This window comes from Perca fluviatilis, chromosome 23 (assembly GCF_010015445.1).
Source record: "Perca fluviatilis chromosome 23, GENO_Pfluv_1.0, whole genome shotgun sequence".
NCBI lineage: Eukaryota > Metazoa > Chordata > Actinopteri > Perciformes > Percidae > Perca > Perca fluviatilis.
This window is the reverse complement of record NC_053134.1, coordinates 18,709,780-18,731,670: the sequence shown is the minus strand read 5'-3', so window position 1 is coordinate 18,731,670 and position 21,891 is coordinate 18,709,780. Positions and strand designations below refer to the sequence as shown.

The following is a 21,891-nucleotide window of genomic DNA, read 5'->3' as shown; positions in this document are numbered from 1 at the left end:
AGGATGTAGCGGTACATGTATCGGGCTCGCTTCATATCAACCACCAGAAGTCATTCTCTTTGTGCATGTCGACGCGGTGAGTCGGGTTTGGGGATGGGTGTTATTAGGATTGACAGCAGAGACGACTAACGTTTGAAAAAATGTCCAACATCCTCGATGCGGCGTCCAAAATCAAATGGGACCGCACGGCTGCGGCGAAGCGAGCCGTGTTTCTTGCGGCTGCTGCTTACGGTATCAAAACACTGTACCCCATAATCTGCAAGCAGCTCAGCAAAAACAAAGATCCGAGGAATCATCGCCGGGTTTCAAAGGCGGAAAACGGCTCCACCTGTCTGGTAAAGACACAGACCTGTGCTGCGAATCACAAGAAGACATCTCCTGGGTTAAATGCGGAATTTTTCAAGCAGATCCTCGCACTTGGTAAAATCCTCTTCCCCAAGCTAGTGTCCAAAGAGCTCGGTTTGCTCTCCTTGCACTCGGTGGCGCTGATATCCAGGACGTTTCTGTCTATTTACGTGGCCAGCTTGGACGGAAAGATTGTCAAAACGATAGTGGAGAAGGAGCCCAAGAGCTTCATCATCCAGCTGATGAAATGGCTCCTCATTGCCATCCCGGCCACGTTCGTCAACAGCGCCATTCGGTACCTGGAGTGCAAGCTGGCTCTGGCCTTCCGCACCCGCCTGGTGAACCATGCCTACCGGACCTACTTCACCGATCAGACCTACTACCGAGTCAGCAACATGGACGGGAGGCTCGCCAACCCGGACCAGTCTCTCACCGAGGACGTAATGATGTTTTCCCAGTCGGTGGCCCACCTCTATTCTAACCTCACCAAGCCAATACTGGACGTGATGCTGACTTCCTACACGCTGATACAGACCGCCAGGTCCAGGGGGGCCAACGCCAGTGGGCCTACCCTGCTGGCCGGCCTGGTGGTCTTTGTCACGGCTAAAGTCCTGCGTGCCTGCTCGCCCAAATTCGGCAAGCTTGTGGCCGAGGAGGCTCACAGGAAAGGCTACCTGCGCTATGTACATTCCAGGATCATTGCAAATGCTGAGGAAATAGCTTTCTACAGGGGACACAAGGTATGCAGGGCCGGATATGTAGAAGATAGAGGTTGCATTTGTTGTGGCAGGCATGCAGCAATATTACAGGCAATAATGTGGTGGTATTTCAATTGTAATAATCAGTGTAGAATACAACCACAAGTAACACAAGTAAATCCATATATATCCATTAATAGATCATTAATAGACTATGGGCTACATGTTTCATTCACCTTTGTTTACACTGAAAACCTAATTTGGTTGAGTTCATATGGTGTCATAACAGTGTAATTGAATGGATAATCACACACAAGCAGGCCAGGTTGGTGATAGAAGGTTCAAGCTTAGCTTAACTGTAATTTGATTTAGACCGGGACAGTGCAAGTGTGTAAATAAATGTAAACCTTGTATAAAAACAAGGAGAGATGCATTTGTACCAGGTTTTTAGCACAATTGCTATTTTCCGCCTGTAGTCCCTGGGCAGGTAGACCAGGTTGTACAATTTTACAAACTTTTTCGTTCACATTTCCCACCCCCACCTAATGGCGATAATTCACAAATTTGTGCAAAGTTGCAGCAATAAAAGTGATCAGGCGCTCAGTCAATCCCCACATCCTAAAAACAGCCCCCCTTCCCATTCACAAATATGTGCAAAGTATGAATTTAGTGTAATAAAATATGATAGGAACAAATGGTCACATCCCAAACAATGTTTGGTTACGCTTTACTTGAAGGTATCTACATAGGAGTGTAGGGCTGCGCTCGACTGAATAAATTCTCAGTCGACTAACACTCATTCAATTGTATCGACTAATCGATTAGTTGATTTAATCGACAGATCTGTAAATCTGAGTTTCTCCGCAAAGAGTCATGCAAAAGCGCCAGTTTAATTCTTGTGTTTACCAGAGATGTGCTCGTACGTTTCTTGGAAATAAGTCATTCAGCATGAAAAAAAAGCATAAAACATGACTAATCGACTTAAAAAAAATCTAAGTTGACTAAGACCAAAACGACCGATTAGTCGACTAATCGACTAAGAGGGAGCAGCCCTATAAGAGTGACACGACACGGTCATGAACGTGTCATAAACAAGTCCTAAACGTTTATTACTCAACGCTTCTTTTAGTAAGTGGTTTTTGTTCGGTTTTTGTTATGACAAGTTAGGGTTAGGGTTCATGTGTCATGACAGTGTCATGTCACTCTTATGTAGATACCTTCAAGTAAAGTGTTACCCGATTGTTCCCTCACAGAAATGTAGGAAGTGGCTGCCGTGCTGGATGTTATAATCTGCTGTCCTTGGCAGGTGGAGATGCGTCAGCTGCAGAAGTGCTACCAGGCTCTGGCGGACCAGATGAACCTGATCCTGTCCAAGCGTCTCTGGTACATCATGGTCGAGCAGTTCCTCATGAAGTACGTGTGGAGCTGCAGCGGGCTCGTCATGGTGGCCGTGCCCATCATCACAGCAACCGGCTTCGCTGACAACAGTAAGGAGACCTTAAAGTGTCCCCAAATAGAGCTGGCCAATGCATCGATGTTATATCGTGATATGAGACTACATATCATCTTAGACTTTGGATATCGTAATATAGCCCAAGTGGGCATTCACACCAAGAAGCCTAACCTAATCCTAACTAACACGTTCGTGATATGGTCACGTTATTGAATCTATTGAGTCGTGGACAGGACACGACAATGTCGTTTTTTTTCGTGTGGTGACTACGAATTTTAAAGCAATGTATTTCAATGGGAAGCATATTTCGCGATCACAGAACGATGACGGTAGCGAGTAGTATTGATAAGGCGAAAGTCCGCGCAGGGAGGTTGGTCCAACAACAACAGGACTTTCACCCACGGAGACCGGGGATCGCGTGTTGCAGTTCCCGTCCCGCCGTTGTCGGCGTGTCCCACGTGTGACTGTTCCTTTTCCCCGTTCTTCTTTTCCTAACCACCACCAACCGTCCCGTTGTTGTGGCGTTTCCTTTCCCCCCGTTGTTGTGTGCCCCCCCTGCGCCCCGGGGATCGCGTCCCGCGAGTGGCGGCCCGTCCCGTTGCTGTGGCCGGCGTGTGGCGTTTTCGTTTTCCCCCGTTGTTGCGTCCCCCCAGAGCAGGTTCAAAAATCGATGACTTGTACGCAAAATCGTACGCCGAGTGACGGTAAACCAACACATCAAAATCGTGGACTCCGCGGGCGGCGCGCTGCTCACCCCCCGCACCGCCCGTTGGCCCCCATGTTGGCTTGTGTCCGCGCAGGCGCGGGTTTGAATCTGACCTGCTGCCCTTTGCTGCGTGTCATCCCCCATTTCTTTCCCCCTTTCCTGTCTATCCACTGTCACTCTATAATAAAGGGAAACCCCCCCAAAAAACAATTCTTTAAAATCGTGACCTGTAAACAAATCAGTAAATCTAAATAACGTGACTATTTCCACGACCATACGGTGAGACCGGTTTTTCGCGTATCTAACCAGCCCTACCCCAAACCAAAAGTTTTTTGTCACCTTGGTTTACTTGATAGTATCTGGTGTGTAAGAGTCACTATAATAGTTGTGTAAGCAGATTTTAAAGTGCGCATGATAGGTCATTAGCTCCTCCAAACCAACAGCTACTGCTTCCTCATCCCTTCTGGGGCTGATTAGCATGGCGCTGCCTCCCACACCTCCTCTGGTGAGCACTACTGCTGTGCTATTGTTCTCGCGTCACCGCTGATATTTAAATAACTTATTTCCATGGCATTCTAATGCTCGTAGGTGAAAGTGTGTCAGTATACGTTGTCAGTAGGCTCACAGGACAGAGACACAGAACTCCAGTCCGATATCGGTTGTCTCACTCTCTCCCCGGCCTTTTGTCTCTCTTTCCTCCCTCTAGAAACAGCAGACGGGCGCACGCATGTGATGGTAAGCGAGAGGACGGAGGCTTTCACCACCGCCCGTAACCTCTTAGCCTCAGGAGCCGACGCCATCGAAAGGATCATGTCCTCCTACAAAGAGGTGAGGACACCGCTGACACAAACGCTGAAGTTAATGTGGCTTTGCCGGAGAGTGCAGCGTGTCTTTGTTTCTTCAGTTAATAAAATATGTGCTCTCCCTATCGCTGCTTAAGAGGATTTCCTTGCCCCATCGTGTTCCCTCTTTCCACATCACCGTTCAACATTCTGTTCTTACTGGAAACACCAACACCAAAGTCATAAAAAAGTGAGTTTAGTCACGGTAAATGCACTTGATTGACACATATAGGGTACAAAACACGCTATGCATTGGCCACAGTGTTATTGGAAGTCATTTACCAAAAATGTGAACATCAAATTTTTTTTTTTTTGGGGAATGATCTTGCACCTGCCCCACGCTGTGGGAATGCTGCGCCCACTAAAGCGGATAAGCCTAGTTTTTTATCATGCCGTTTGACTTTTGGACCCACCTTTTGAATGTAGCTGTGAAGGACCCTGCCTGCCCGTGTGTAATGATGACTGCATTGCGCTGTTGTTTCAAACTGAAAACATGAGTTGATAAAATCAAATATTGGTTTATAGAAATGATTTGGCAACTTTTTTATTTTGATAATCAGCTTATCATCAAGTCATTTTTCGAGCCGAAATGTCAAACGCTCACTGGTGCTAGCTCCGTCAATGCGAGCATTTGCTGCGTTATCTCCTTGCAGATGGTGTGTCTTTGAGTTGTGGACTTTTGATCAGACAAAACGAGGCATTTGAAGGCCTCACCTTGAGCTCTGGGGAATTGCGATTGGATTTTTTATTTTTTTTGATGTTTTATAGGCCAGACGATTAAGCGATTCATTAAATAATAACCCATCAGATTAAACAACAGTGAAAATAATCATTAGGTGCAGCCATTGCACAGCAAATTCGCTCAGCAAAATCTGTCTCACTCCTGACAGTTGTAATTTGTGAGTGTGACGTGTTTAATACAACCTTATAAGCTGGGAATTATGGTTTATTATGGTTTCAGCTCAAAGGAAGATTCACATGAAAAGATGTTTTTTCTTTCTTATTATTATTTAAGCCGGTATCTTATCTCTTAGTTATATTTCATTGATGTTCAGTATTCATGGTAAGATGAAGCAATGTATCAATTTTGATGCTACATTTTTTATTTTTTTATTTTTTAAAATAATATTTTGGGGGGTGAAATTTTAAAAATTAAAAGGAGGGAGAGAGAGATAAGGGTGGGGGGGGGGGGGGGGGGGGGGGGGGGGTTTGGGGGGGAAGGTGGTGGAACAGATGGGTGGGCGGATGGATGAATGCACAAACTGGCAGATTACTGTATTATATCCATCTCTCTCTACCTTCCCCGTGTGAAGCTCACCATGCATGCATGCATGCACAGGAATTAGTTTGAGTCCCGACTGAAAAAAGCAAAGAATCGTTGAATGAAAGGCCTTGTTCATCGAGGGCCAAATCCCCGCTCTCTCGTTGAATTTTAATCCAAACATTCATTCATTCTTTCTCTCAAGGCTTCATTTTGAGGTCCATAAGAGGATTTGGCTGCAGCCGACTTGTGGTGAAACCGTATTGCAGAGTACAGAGTATAACGTATTTGAGCAAGGGGGAGGAGGAATCTAAACTCTTTTTTTTTATTATTTATTTTATTTAAAGTGCTAGACGGGTTGTCTTGGTACCACGTTAGCCAGAAAGCTGTGAAATCTTACGAAAACACGTGCCAGTTCCTAGAGAATGCGTTCATTTCTGTAATGTGCAAGGCTGTGGCAGGGCAGATTGTCACGACTGTCGTTTTATTGGAAGTCTCTTGCTCCAAACACATCCCTGGAGGATACAAGTTTTATCCTGCTTTCAGCTCTGGGCTGAGCGTGTGTTGAGTACAGTGTTGTCACGTGTGCAGCAGCAAGCCCCTGCATGCAAAGCCAAGGTGTGTGTGTGTGTGTGTGTGTGTGTGTGTGTGTGTGTGTGTGTGTGTGTGTGTGTGTGTGTGTGTGTGTGTGTGTGTGTGTGTGTGTGTGTGTGTGTGTGTGTGTGTGTGTGTGTAGTTTAGCAGGCAACAGGGATGGAGCACATTCCTTAAAGCTGTATTGCCCTGCTCACGCCTCCAAACACTCTGCCTGTCTTATATCTACAGTGTGTATTTGTGTATAGTTTGTGTGAGTGGTCAGATGGCCCTATGACATGTCCCAGCTCATCCCAGTTTGTTACTCATCCTGGAGACTCAGATTTGCTTTTTGTTCTTCGAAGGCCTGTGCTCTCTCTATTAGCTTTCTGTGGTTGTTGTTGTTGTTGTTGTTGTTTTTTACAGCGCTACTTGCAAAGTGGGTCTCAAAATCCAATATTTATCTCGATATTTTGTTCTTCCTTCCTCTTCGTTGTTACTGTGTGACTACAAAAAGCTTTGCAATACATAATACTTATGCTACAAAACCTGTTTTAAGTACAACTTCTGTTTGTCTGAAGTTCTGCACAGATCACTTCAGCGGTGGGGGGGGTCGCAGAGGGGTGCTGAAAAAAACGCAGCGGCCTGCGGCGAAAAAGTTGAGACAGTTTAAACTTTTAGGGACACGCAACCCGACAAACACCCCGCGTTGGCCAATGATGGGGAAAGCTGACATCCTGGCGGAATTTCCGTCGACACGCTAGCAATCCCGGAAGTGGAACGTCATGGATGTAGACTAGGCAGCGACTAATAAACCAGTCTAAAAGATATCAAAATAACGTCCAATTTAGTTAAGAGAGCCAGGAATGTTTTCTGACTTTTGCAATTAGCCAAAAATAGTAGATCATCCATTTAATGCATGATAGAACTATTTTATTATCAAAGTGATGATCAGTTTCTTTCAGCAACCCACTTTTGGATCTATTTATAACAGATATGTTCGGAGATAAAGCAGAATAACAGAAAAGGAAAAATACTCATGTCCCTACATGTTTTGATTCCAAATTGTACCTTTTTTTTAATTTATTTTTTTAAGTTGTCACATTTAAAGGTGGAGATGTTCAAGGCTATATTTCCCAATCAATTCATTCATTTCGTGTTTCTTAAATCTTTGAGCCAGTCACATCTCTAAAGCCCCACATGTTGTCCAACAATTCCCAGAATTGGTGTTTGTTTGATATAATCAAGCTGTGTCAACAGCCTGCACTGTCTCACCGCAGGGTGCAGCCCTAAAGCCAAAGCAAGAGGGGGATTTTTCTCTTATTTTTTTCCCCCTCATTTGTCCTTATGAGTTCAGAACCCTGTTTTGCTCCTTTTCCTTTTATTTCTTAATGCATTTTGTGTTTACATAATTTTGCGCTGTACATTTGCTTTTGTGCGACTTCTAAATGTAATACTGTTTTTATATCATCTTAATGTATTCTGTTTCTTTATCATAATTTGCGTAGTTTTTAATATACTTTTAAATTCACCCTTCGCGAGATCAAAAAGCATCACACGTGATGTGCAGCAGGTTTTCAGATCTGTGTGGGTGTGGGTGCTTACTCTACACACTGTGAACAAACACATAGGAACACGCAACTCTGAGAGATTATAACTGATCCAAAAATACAGTCTGACCTACAGCAGCAGCCACTTAGTTTGTATTAGCTACATATTTGTACACACACACACACACACACACACACACACACACACACACACACACACACACACACACACACACACACACCACATAGTGGTTCCCAACCTTTTTGATGGAATTGATCCATTACCTTTAGCTAGTTTAACTATTTATCTATTTCAACTGTTACTTCTGTAATTTAGCTATCCATTTTAACCATCCATTACTTTTCAACAATATAGCTCACTTTTAGCTAACACGTTTTTACCATTTTTTTTTAATTTTTTTTAGCTAACTCCTTCCATTAATCCATTGATTGATTTGATAGTAATAAATGCTAGTTAATCCATTATGTATAGCTAACTACTTGAACAGTTTACTTTTAGCTATCTATTTGAACCATTTGAACCACTATTTGAATTTAGCCATTACTTTTAGCTAACTGCTAAACTCTCTGTCCGCTTGCTAACTAGTTCTTACTCACTCTCAATCGCAACACATAGTATTCAATGTCACAGATGACTCTGAATTTTTTTTTTTAATCACTTTGTAAAGACTATTTTTTCAAATGAGTGGATTTACTCTACAATTTCTCCACATACCCCCTGGTGGCTGCAGAAGTTCCACTGGTTGAATGAGAATTACTGCTTTTAACACACACAGTTTTATCAGCACATGGCCTTAACAGTGACCTGTATCATAATCTGATCCTCTGTTGGGTTACATTCCTCTGGCTTCACCCAGTAATGACCTTTGGCCCCTGTGTGTTTGTTGGGACAGATCACAGAGCTGGCAGGCTACACTGCACGGGTCCACAACATGTTTGTGGTGTTTGAGGACGTCCAGAAGGGTGTTTACAAGCGCTCCTCTCTGTCAGCCACAACAGGAGCAGAGAAGAAGAGCAAGCCTGAGATGCACATAGATGGACCACTGGAGATAAAGGGTAGGCCTGTTCTGCTGTACACACACACACACACACACACACACACACACACACACACACACACACACACACACACACACACACACACACACACACACACACACACACACAAACACACACACTCTTTAACAGTTGTTGCAGTTAAATACATAATATACAAAATCATGGGCCACTGGCATACAGCAGGTTTTAGTACTATTAATTTTAATACTATTAAGCATAACCCTCTAATCTTATGGGTATAAGTAACAGCGTCTTCACCATATATGGCGGCTGCCTATGAAATCAGACAGCACAGTCATTTGCTAGCCGTTTCGCCCTCTTTTTGGGCATCCCAAGCCTATGTGTGTGTCCTAAGCTGCCAAATATGAAAGAAAATAGTCTGCACCTATAGCCTAGCTCTAAGACAGTGTTTAGGAGTGGTTGGTATTTAATGACCTTGGTCAAAAAAAGGCTTCCTCCATGCTAGGATCAAAGGTGCATGCAACCTCTAAAAGTGAACACCTCACTGGACTCCTCATTTATCACAACAACATCTGGTGTATTAGCAAGCAGGTGTGAGAAGGTATCAGAGTTACTATTGCAGTGCTGGAACTTTGATGGTTTTACGGTCAGTATTCTCTTCCTCTACTTTGCGGAATATGCAGGTCATTAACTGCATATGGACCAAAAAAAAACCAAACTGATAGACTTTGGGGTAAGAGGTGCTCGCAACTGATGGTTTCGAGTGGGGTGTGGGGCGTAGCTAGGCGGAACGAGGGAGAGAATACCATTGCAGTATTGAATAATTGGAGGCCAGACGCAATTTTGTAATTTTCTGATCCTCTGAATAAAAATTTGTCAAGGCGGAAAAATTTTATATTTGAACCCATTTTTCTGTTTTTCCAAATGTCCAATTGTGCTTAGAAAATTGAACTGATAAGCATTACACTGACCATTTTACACTATGTTTTGAAAATTCTTACTGAAGGTGAGAAATGGTTTATGTCTTTCAGTATTAGATCCACTATTCTGTCATCACACACACACACACACACACACACACACACACACCTATTTCTGTATTAAAATAAACTGAAAGAGAGAAACGAGTATTCTCCACACACTTGGTTACTGTTGCTATGTTGGATAAACTTTTAACACTCACTGTCGCTGCTGTCTGGAGCATGGGACACACTGTTGGCTTTGATTGGTTAGTCACATTGCATTGTGTTCACTTAAATAACCACAGCTCTAGTCAGTGTTCCATCCACTGTTTATTTTCAAACCAGTTTGTCTTCATTTATGTTATTCAAATTAGTCATAACACAAAATGAACAGAAAATATTAGCAACACTTTTAAGATTCACTTTTTGTCTGAAGTTTATGCATTACGCCAAACCCTTTTTCTGGGGCAACTTGCATAAGCAGAATAAATTCCCAGATCCCCAGCATGATATTACACAAAATGAACAGTAATCAAGGTCAAAGGTTGGGATCATTGCATAAATACCCCTGTCTACAAATCCATTTGACCCCAGAATGAAATGAATGTCCTTTTAGAGAGCACAGTTAAGCTAAGTGGTAAAGAGGGATTTTTCTTATTTTTAACCCCGTGCTTCCTTCTATTTAGATATAATCCCATCCACATCCATGCTTACGCATCGACAGAGTCTAATCCTCAATTTGTGCTCTTATATTCTCATTCTATTTTTCTGACTCCGTCTCTCTTGTGTCTCTCCAGGTGAAGTGATAGATGTGGACAACGGCATCGTGTGTGAGAATGTCCCAATTATTACGCCGAATGGGGATGTCGTAGTGTCTTGCCTGAACCTCAAGGTGAGACAGCTCTACTCTCTTCTACCTATGAGCTTCCGTATTCTGCAATATTCTTGCTTCCATCTCATTCTGCTGCGCTTGTTAAATATTTATTTTATTACATTTATATATATATTACTTTATCATAGACACTCAAAGCGCTTTTGTGGGGGGGGTGGGGACTGCTCTCTAACATCACTAATGTGTAGCACCCACCTGGGTGATGCACGGCAGCCAGATGCCCGAACGCTCAGCTAGTTAGGGGGGAAACATGTTTTTAGTGGTGGGGGAGAACCCGGAAAAAACCCATGCAAACTCCAGTGGTGGGGGAGAACCCGGAAAAAACCCATGCAAACTCCAGTGGTGGGGAGAACCCGGAAAAAACCCATGCAAACTCCAGTGGTGGGGGAGAACCCGGAGAAAACCCACACGGGCAACATGCAAACTCCACACAGAAATATATGCAAATATATTTGCATATATGCAAACTCCACACAGAAAGGCCTGGATTCGAACCCATAACCTTCTTGCTGTGAGGCCACAGCACTAACCACTGGGCCACTGTGCTGCCTGACTTTTAACACATGGAAAAGCACCAGAGTGGTCATTTAATCTCTATTCCAGCACCAAACTCCACTTAATATTATCCATTTATGTTAACTGATGTATTTGCAGGCACTATCAGACTCCCTGAAGATTGTTTTGGTCTTCAGTATGTGGACATAATTAACATCTCTGTGGTCTCATTAGAAATCAGATACATCTTTTGGGGTGTTGCTCCCCTCAGGTTTTTGGCTACTGTAATTAGCTGGAGAGGATATTGTGGTGCTTAAAATGGCAGATCAATACAAACAAAAGAGTAAAATGTCACTTTTCAAACATTTCAGTTATTAGGACTGAAAAGCCCCTTCCTATTTACTTACAACACACTGTGCGCAGAGCCCCGTCTCTCCTGAGGGGCTGCCCCATGGATAGAAATGTATTGTCTTCATTTTTATCCATGTTGCATTCACTGCATGTTCTGTTTATTTCCCTCCAAGCTGGCTTTAAAGTTTATCTAAAACTGTTACCAGACCATCATGTCTTTAAGCTCAAACGTAAGAAAGTTTTACCAGTTGTAGCATAAAGCCGTGGTTCTTAACCTGGGGGTCGGGGGGCCCGCAAGATAATTTCTGGGGGTCGCCAGATGGTTGTGGAGGGAAAAAAAGAAGAAATAACAGTGGGGGATGTTTTTTACATTAATGTGTGATGTTTGGCAGAGTAGTCAGAGCTTCATTTATAAATCAGGAGGTCCTGTAACACAGAAAGGGTGCTGTTCCGGCGGGCCATGGGGAGAGAAAAAGTCCCAAACGCATAAAAAAAAACCAAAAAAACCACCAAGCTCATTATTCTGGGGGGGGGTCGCGACTCGAAAAGGTTCAGAACCACTGGCGTAAAGTTCATAGCTTCAATGCAAGATCATCCTGGGCTCAATTTAAAAAAACAGAAGGTCTCCTGTCTGTGGGACTATTGCTTTTAAACTAGCGCTCGCAGCTCACGCTATCAGACCTCAGCCAATCTGGTTGTGAGTGCTGATTTGAGGTCAATACACCTGCTGACATTGAGCTTGTAGGTAACAGGAACATCTGTTGACACTGCACTCATGTCCACAAGACTGTCTAAATACACAGTACCTGTGCAGATACCACTTACCTTTTCTTACTGTGTAAATACTGTATGTAAGTGAAACTGCTACAGTGTGTGACGGCTGGTGATACGCATTGAATTAGATAGGCATAATAATGTAGCTTCACTCCGAACGGAACAATTATCGCTTCATTTTGTTTACATTGTTTGCTTCTTTTTTTATTTTGATAGCTCCTGTAGTCTGGGAAACGCAAAGCAATGTATGCTGCTCTGTTACCCTGTTAGCTGCAACCAAACTAGAGGCATTTAGTGATACCTTCCAAGCAGTTTGATCTGACTTCAAGCTATAGCTCAGAAGGTTCAATTTCAGAGACAGAGAACAGATAATTAAAATAATGGAAGATCATCCTGGCCTTAATTGAAAAAAATAAAATAAATAAAAGGTCTCCTGTCTGTGGGACTATTGCTTTTAAACTAGCGCTCGCAGCTCACGCTATCAGACCTCAGCCAATCTGGCTGTGAGTGCTGATTTGAGGTCAATACACCTGCTGACATTGAGCTTGTAGATAACAGGAACATCTGTTGACACTGCACTCATGTCCACAAGACTGTATATAAATACACAGTACCTGTGCAGATACCACTTCATTTTTCTTATTGTGTAAATACTGTATATACAGTAACTGAAACTGCTACAGTGTGTGGCGGCTGGTGTTATGCAATGAATTAGATAGGCATGAACACGGAACAATTATTTATATTGTTTGCTTCTTTTTTATTTTGATAGCTCCTGTACTTCAAGCTATAGCTCAGAAGGTTCAATTTCAGAGAGAGAGAACAGAAAATTTAAATACAGTTTATTCTGTTAAAAACCAAGGATCTCTGAGGAGACATTCTGCCACTATTCCTGTGTTGACATTCAGATCTCCTGTCTGCAACGTTAAGTAGTCATATGCTGTCTATCTAAAGCTACATGCCCATTGATGCTTCCTATCTTTTCAGGGCTTTATATCCTAAAGGTCCCATATTATGCTAATTTTCATTTTCATACTTGTATTTTGGGCTCCTACTAGGACATGTTTACATGTTCAAAAAACACATTATTTTCCCTAATACTGTTTGTCTGAATACATCTGTATTAACCCTCTGTCTGAAACGCTCCGTTCTAGCAGTCGTCTCTTTAAGCCCCCATCCGAAAAAAGCCCAGTCTGCTCTGATTGGTCAGCATTTCCTGGTCTTCTGCACATGTGCTCTCAGCGTCTCTCCACCATCACTGCAGCCAGGGAATGACTGTAACGGGAACTGTAGCGGCACTTTATATCTATATACAGTATAGTTGTGACATCACAACCGTACAGAAGTCGTACTGACGGCTCGTTTTAAAGGCACAGTTTCTGAATACAGTACAATACAATCTGTGGATCGAGCGTTTTAATACTCATATTATTTGTTGTGTTAAAAGAAATAAATAAATTGTTCATCAGAAAAAAATACTCATTATTTATAAAGCCCCTAGACCTGCTTTGTAATAAAAAAAGACATGAAAATCTTGATTTTTACACTATGGGATCTTTAATGTTGTTTGTAATTATACTGAGGTTTGACTCCTCTTAAGGGGCGATTAATAAATTCTCTCTCCATTTCAGGTGGAAGAGGGCATGCACCTATTGATCACGGGGCCTAACGGCTGTGGGAAAAGCTCTCTGTTCAGGATCCTCAGCGGCTTGTGGCCTGTCTACGGCGGCCGCCTACACAAACCCTCTCCTCAACACATGTTCTACATCCCTCAGAGGTATACACACACACACACTTTCACACACGTTCACACATTACTTATTACAATATCCCACAGTGGTGTAGGGTTTGATCATGGTACCGGTGAGCCCTACCAGTAATCTAATCCATTAGAAACCAGAGCTGAGGCTACAGTGAAATATTTACCACCCAGACAAGGCTTGGAAAACTTCCAATTACAATAATTCCCTTTGTTATACTTCTCTCTGTATTACAGTCATTTGGCAGTAAGTTTAGCATCATCAGTGTACTAAATCAGCCATGTGTCTCCATAGTGAATGACTAAAGGTAGCTAGAATTATCCAAAGTGGCACTACTGACCTTTTTAGGGATAAAAGTACCAGATATTTCAAGCACCCGGCGCAGCGCAAAGCCCAACGCAAGTGTCTTTGCTAGTTTAAGACCGACGCAGTCCAGTCCCCACGTTGTTTAAGTAGCAGATGCACCTGCGCCCATCTTTGCGCCCATGGGCATGCTGGTCTTACAGGGAGGTGTGTTCAGGTGCATTCTTGGCGTATTGCTATCTTTAGGCAGCGGAAAGTGATCGCGCCATTGACCAACAAAAACCTGTTCTAAAGTCAATAATGCAGCATTTCATTGTTATTTTAACAGCGCATTAGTAAAATGTGCCTAGGCTCGTGCACAGCGCGCACACACTATGCTTGTTACACGCACAGGGACGCGCAGCAGCACACAAACATGCAAAGATAAAAAACTAAAAATATTACAATGTGAAATTGTATTATGGTATGATCTGCTCACGCGCTTCACTTCACATACAAGCAGATCAGTTTCTTCTCCTGAAAATCTCTCCTTCCTGCTCAGCAAATCCGCCATCATAAGAGCAATGCGCCAAGGTTGAAACGCGCCTGGCTTTTAAAGGGAAAGGGAGGTGACACTCTGATTGGTTTATTGCACGTTACGCCCAAAACACACCTATGAATTAATGAAGACCCTAAGTACAACCCTTTTGAACCATGCGCCTGGCACACAGACCCTTTTTTCTGCCGTTAAACTGGCAAAAGTGGATTCGTATACGCACCTGCTCCAGGCGCTTAACACCGCAATTGCACCTGACTGCAGTACGCAGATCGGGGTTGGGCTAAATGTGGGCGGAGCTAAACGTTTGACTCCGCCCCACATTGGACTTCGCGTAGGCGCCATCTGGTGGCAGAAATCAGGCTGCACATTCTCAAATGTCAATGCAGCACCTACGGACAGCGATTATAATATTATATATATATATATATATATATATATATATATATATATATATATATATATATATATATATATATAAAATATATATCAAAAACTATTAAATATATATTTTATATATATATATATATATATATATAAAATATATATTTAATAGTTTTTGAGTCACTTTTTAAGAAAAAATGCCATTTCGCTACTTCCTGCTTTTTCGAGTGCTTTTGTCTAATACAATCGTATGCTTAATACCTTTGGGCCTTGGACTGTTAGCTGGACAAACTTACCTATTTAAATAAGTCACCTTAGGCTCTGGAAAATGTTAATAGGCATTTTTTTTTTTACTTCGTTGGCATTTTATAGACATACTCGGTTAATCGAGAAAATAATCCCCCGATTAATCGATTGTTTTGGGTTGTTGTTGTTTTTATTTTATTTATTTAATACAGGCAAATAATAAACACAGCAATATGCTGACACGACAATATAACCTCAATCACAAAATCACCAAAAAAAAATGTAATATAAAACAAATTAATCAATTGTTAGTTGCAGCCGTTAAAAACACCGAGTTAGAATGTAACGTCTATTGACGACCCATAAGGATGACGGTGGCAATGCTCTCAACTCGTACCAGGTAAGATGATCCATTAATCCTCCAAAAAGCTAGAAGGAGTGTAGCCCTTCTAAACTAAAGTGAACCCGTCTAAGACGACCCATCAAACGTAATCTTACCCAGGGCGGCTTTGAGCCGCTGACCCAGCTCTCCTCCCTCCTGCACAGCGGTGAATATTTTATACATAGGATGAAACGGCCACCTGGCAGCTGTAAGACAATCCAACACACTATCTACAATAGATGCAACAAAAGCGTAATGGGTGTCTTTCTCTTTCATTTCCTGTTCTTAAAGTTGTGCCCTTTTGTAAATGAACAACCCACTTTGTCAGCTGTCTGGAGCACTTAATGAAATGAGAGGTTAACAAAGGAACACTCTGTGTGTGTGTGTGTGTGTGTGTGTGTGTGTGTGTGTGTGTGTGTGTGTGTGCGTGTGTGTGTGCGTGTGCGTGTGTGTGTGTTTCTCTCCAGGCCATACATGTCCATGGGTTCACTGCGGGACCAAGTGATCTACCCGGACTCGGTGGAGGACATGGCGGCCAGAGGCCTCAGTGACAAGGACATAGACTCCATCTTGGACATAGTCAACCTCAATCATATTGTCACCAGAGAGGGAGGTAGGACACTAATGAAGACACCTTACTAAGACGGGGAGCTATGCGTGTGATTAAATAAAAAAAAAAGAAAGAGGAGATTAAAGACCATAGAAAAGGACAAAAATAGCTCAGGAAACACTTTGTGACAACTTTCTAGACAAGGTAACCATCAAACAAACTAGACAAAATGGACTAAATAACTGGACAAACCTAGAGAAATGAACTGTCAGAGGGGAAAAAAACAACCACCCCCTAGACAAAAGAGAGAAGGAAAATAACCAACAGCTAGACAAAACAAATCTGAATCAAATTGAGGCCTTGACAATTGAGCCTTGACAAAGGGTAAGCTTTTGTCAATTTTGTGTTGTGTTTCAGCTGCAGAGCAAGTTCGCATGCTGTTTAGAGATCAAACCGACAGATCTTACGCACATGGGCATTATGGTGTGTTCCAGTTGAACTGGAACTTATGTGTTTCTCATTAAATCAGCCGTACACACAGCACTGTCCATCTTTCATCTGTGGACATGTGTCTACAGTGTTTGGACACGCAAAATGCCGCGTACATTCTTACACGTTTACTTATTACTGGAACGCGGTGAACTCTGGTGCGATTCCCGGTTAAGAGCTCCGACTTCCGTCGCAAATGGAACGCAGCGTTACTTGTATTGCCTAACCTTGAGCCTATGGCTAATTGGCAGCCACTCTCCTCTCGCTGCCAAACAGACAGGCCTATTGTTGTGAACCAACTACTGTACAAAGCTTTGAGCTGCAAAGAGGTTTAAGGTAGGAATTGCTGCACTGTGGAAATGTTGAGAAAGGTCTTGCAAATGAACTTGCGTATATATGCCGCGACGGATCATAAGACATTGATGTTGGCACACACCGAAGTCATGTTAAGTCTTTGAAAATGTCACACAGAAAGTTGTCGTGACACATTTACACTGTGCACCTTGACCGGCTAATCCTTTAAGCAAACATATATCAGTCTTTCTGCGCTGTTCCCCTCCTTTGTACTGACTTTGGGTTGCCTTTGGGTATGAAATGTGCTTTATAAATGAATCGGCCTTGCCTTGCCTAATAATAGCTACATAGAAACAGTCTGCAAAACCTGTCTGTTTACATTTTAATTATTCATGTTATGACTCAACATATTTTGTTGCTTTTAACTCTCTATGGAAAAGCCTAATGTAATCCAAAGCTTCCACTATCATAAAATAGGTATATGAACTTTCTTAGACTAGATTCTGAGTTCAGAGAGTTCAGAGTTCTTTATTGTCCCTCGAGGCGAAATTTGATTTGGAGTTGGAGGTATAATAAAACAACAGAACAACAACAATGAATGAACAATGCATAAAACATCTTAGCAGCAGATTGATTAAGAACAATTTCATCACTCAGAAAGTGGACCGTGTCAAACGAAATCCCTCGAGATTGTCTGGAAAAGGGATTTCTAAAAGTGTCACTGAGAAGGCCCTAAGAAGGTGACACTCAAAAGAAACGAGAGTTGTGCAAGTGAACAGCTTTAATTGCACAAGGAACAAAAGGAAATGTGTACCTGTTTGTTTTGCTCTAGGGAGCCTATACTGTATCTCCGCCCAGAGGGAAGAGGAACGAATTCCTCCAAGTGTGTGTGGTCGGAGCTTGACAAGATTGACCGCGCCTTCTGCAAAACTTGTCTGACGAAGGCACGGTCAATCTCAGTATCTATAATCCCACAATCTAGTATCTGTCTTTAGATAAGGCCTCGGTCGGAAGGGTTTTAAAGGTCTTGTGATGTCTTCCTCAGGCTGGGATGCTGAGCTGGACTGGAAGGACGTGCTGTCAGGAGGCGAGAAGCAGAGGATGGGCATGGCTCGGATGTTCTACCACAAGTAAGGAGAAACAGCATCCTGGTTGTCGTTACGCTGAGGCCAGTTTACCGTCACACACGCCACATATGACAATGGCATTGTCGGTTGGTCAGTCCAGACTTAATCAAATCAACTTGATACAGACAGCCCCCAAAATGATTTGGAATCTGTCATTTTGTGATCCCCTAATTTGTCATCTAGCGCCATTATCAGGTGGAAATGTCACATTGACATTCCCATCCGCCTCAGCTCGTCGTTGTGTTTAGTGCTAGTTAGCAAATGTTAGCATGCTCGCACGATGGCACGAAGATAGCACACATTGTACCTGCTAAACATTAGCATGTTAGCAATGTCATTGTGATGTTGCCATGCTAACATTAGCATTTTGCTCATAGCACCGCTGTGCTACAGGCTCAAAGAGCAGCTAGCGTTGCTATAGGCTCTCGGCTCGTGGCTGTGTTGTTTCACAGTATTATTTACTGTTCGAGGCAGCAAAGTTAGTTTGTTGAACGGTAAAATCAACACAGACACAGACATTAAATAATATTCCTGCAGTCTGGTTTTGTATGGTTCTGTATGTGTCCATTTTATTTATTTTTTTAAATGAATGCAGAGTTGATGGTTGTCATTTTAAGTTAGCCTCTTATCTAGGGTCACAGTTGGTAAAGTTGGTATATTATTTTTTTTACTTTGCACATGCAGATGATCTCACTAATTAACCAATCGCATTAGTTACTCACTGGATGTACAGCCATTTTTAAAACCATGTCCCCTGTGTATGTCAGGCCTAAATATGCGCTGTTGGATGAGTGCACCAGCGCTGTGAGCATCGACGTGGAGGGGAAGATTTTCCAGGCTGCTAAGGATGCTGGCATCTCTCTGCTCTCCATCACACACCGACCCTCCCTGTGGTAAGACACATCTCACAGAAGATTGTCCAGTCTATTCAATAACGGAAAGAAATGTACCTCAGTTTATCAAGAAATCAAGAAAAGTGTAACTGCTGAGAGACACAAGTCCGTGCCCCTCTCCCACTTTAAATCCTCCCTCTCCGCCTCCAGGAAGTACCACACCCACCTGCTGCAGTTCGACGGCGAGGGAGGCTGGCGCTTCGAGCATCTGGACACGGCGACGCGCCTCTCCCTCACCGAGGAGAAACAGCGGCTGGAGGGCCAGCTCGCCGGCATTCCCGAGATGCAGCATCGCCTCAACGAGCTCTGCAAGATCCTGGGAGACGACTCTGTACTCAAAACAGCCGAGGAGTGAGAGAGAGAGAGAGAGAGAGGGGGGGGAAGAGAAGAAGTGGGGGAGGAGGAGAAGAGTGTGGGAGACGAAGAGGCAATGAAAGAATGAGAAATCTGTAGGGGTTTGTTAGTGTGTAGTTTTTTTCAGGCTTAGTTTTTGTCGTTGCTGCTTGTTTTTGCTCCGAGCCTCTCCCGTTAAAGCAAGAGAGCTCTTAATGCCAGCCAGTCTTTCAGCTCTCCTTTCTCCACTCCCTCTTCTTTTAATCTCTCCTTCGCCCCACTCCAACCCGAGAAGTGGAGGGGGGGAGGAGAGTGAATTCACAAGTATTATCCCCCCCCCCCCTTCTTACGCACATTGACTGCATTGTAGATTTGGAATGTTTGGTTTTAGCGTACATCATTCTCAAAATCAATTTGCCACCGGCCAAAGTGGCAAAACGGATCAAATCCAAATTAACCAAGATAATTTATATGTTTTATAGCACTTTACTCTGCTTTTAGAGGGCTGTTTCTGTTTGTTGTGAAACAAGGTGATAGCTGCATTTTAGCTGGAAAACTTTTAATATAGAACCACTTAAAAACATGTCCGAAGCAGTATTCCACGCCCAGTATACTGGGTTGTGCAGGATCCACATTTGTCATACTTCAGCAGCAGTAGATTTGAGCTTTTACTTGACTTAATGTGACCTCCTTAGTTGCCAGAGGTCAAAATAGACTATTTTTCAAGCTATCACAATATGCCTTTGTTTGATTTTGTGTATCTAGCCGCAGTACAATCCCTTTCCTTATACCTCATCTTAGCCCTTGTTAGGACTCCTTGAACCACTAATATAGGCTCCGTTGCAGACAGCAAAGAAAAAGAGCCCATCTGGGGCTATAATTAGATGATTAGTGATGCACGTCTGACTCCAGAACTATTAGGTTTCTGGTTTATTGAACAAATACAATGAGCTAAAGAGGCCCTCTGCAAAAAGAAGAGAAAGCAGAAAGCAAGCTGACCCTGGTAGTCTGGTCTATGAAAAGTCTCATATATATACTGTAAAAGGATGGACAGGTAGACATTCAGACTAACTGTCAGATACACATACACACACTGGCCACCTGTTCAACAAATTTGGTTATCTGTATGCCTGCTGGGAATCTGCTTTGTCAGCAGTTCTCTGTGGCTCCTTCTGAGCCTGTTTAGATGCAAATAATCGCATGATGGCACTGGACAATGGGCTACAATACATTATTCTAATTTACTTATCCCTCGTGTTGTCTTCCCATCGACCTGCAACTTTGTTTTTCTGAGTCAAACTTTTAAATGAAAAACCTTTTATCAACGTTTTGGTCGTCTTTTTTGACAATTTTGTGGCTTCCCCCGGTGTTTTTGTCACTTTTTTCAACGTTTGTCGACCTTTTCTGAGCCTTTGAAGTTTTTGTGTTTTTCCCCCACATTTGTCACTTTTTTTGGACATTTTTGTCCCTTTTTTTGGGAAATTTTTGTCACTGTTTTGTCACTTTTTGAACATTTTTGTCACTTTTTTGACATTTGTCACTTTTTTCAAAGTTTTTTTTATCAATTGTTTTTTCTTCAAATGCTATAAAATTGACTAAAACACCCAAATTCAATGAAAGTAGTGAACTGATTATTTAACTTGTTAAGAGCGTTGTAGTGAACCATCCACGTTATATATTTTTTTTTTGACAATTTATTTGAAAGAAAAACCAAATTTCTGATATAGAAACTTTTTGAAAATGGGTCAAATTTGACCTGAGGACAACAGGAGGGTTAAGGAACACCTCATATAAATTTGATGATGATGTAAGAAATACTTTGCTCAAGGTCTTTATTTCTCACCTTTCTAAAGTGGATTATCTTTTAATATCATAAGTGTGTTTTACATGCATGCACTTCTATATTTAAGATAACACTCCATGTTATTTGTTAAAATATATGAGGCCTTATTGGGTTATTACATAATAGGGCTAATATACAGTCGTAAAACGGTTTTAGGTCAGGCTTGTTTATGGATCACAGATGCTGGAGCTGGTTGGGATTTCATTTTTGGCTCAAGGGCACTTCAGCACATTGGTTGCCTCTTGACGATTGGCTGGCATACATCTTGGCTACAGACAGGATCAAAATGAGTTCTTTTTTTCCCTTCATTTAGCCTCCATGTTTGTTACCAGCAACTTGTCTGAAGTTGTGATACTGTGAACTTATTGATTTGTTACATTAACATAATTTAGTTATTATGTAAAAAAAAAAAAAAAAAAAAAAGTCCTAAACGTTGTGTTCTCATGTGGTGGTTCTAAGCTGTGGTTGTGGCTGCTTTTACAGTTTGTTCCTTTTGTGGTTCAGACCTGTGTGTGTGCTGCATAAAGAGTCTGAGGAAAAGTAAATTAGGCAGTTTTGCCTCCCAGATTCTACTGAGTGAAATAGGAGAGGGAATCATAGATGTTTGTGCAATTTCGGTTTCATGCATTGAATTGGGCTTAAAGCTTAACAAGAATTACAAATTATCACTGCATTTAAGAAGGAAAAACAAGCACCCAGAAACATTTGCATTTCTTTTTTGTGCTATGTGACGCACACTTTTCCCGCATTTACAAACAGGGGAATCCCTGGACTTCTGTATGTTATTCTGTGTCGCACACAGGACTCGA

The 21,891-nt window shown here is 42.4% G+C and overlaps 1 protein-coding gene across 1 annotated transcript; it reads left to right on the top strand.

Moving 5' to 3' along the window:
* The first annotated feature begins 4 nt into the window (after nt 1-4).
* LOC120553632 (ATP-binding cassette sub-family D member 2-like) lies at nt 5-20,657 on the top strand. Its single transcript, XM_039792262.1, has 10 exons — nt 5-1,085; nt 2,350-2,530; nt 3,909-4,030; nt 8,343-8,505; nt 10,229-10,323; nt 13,575-13,720; nt 16,021-16,166; nt 17,932-18,016; nt 18,781-18,906; nt 19,057-20,657. The coding sequence occupies exons 1-10, from the start codon at nt 141-143 to the stop codon at nt 19,259-19,261; spliced, it is 2,214 nt and encodes a 737-aa protein (XP_039648196.1). The 5' UTR covers nt 5-140; the 3' UTR covers nt 19,262-20,657.
* The last annotated feature ends 1,234 nt before the right edge of the window (nt 20,658-21,891 follow it).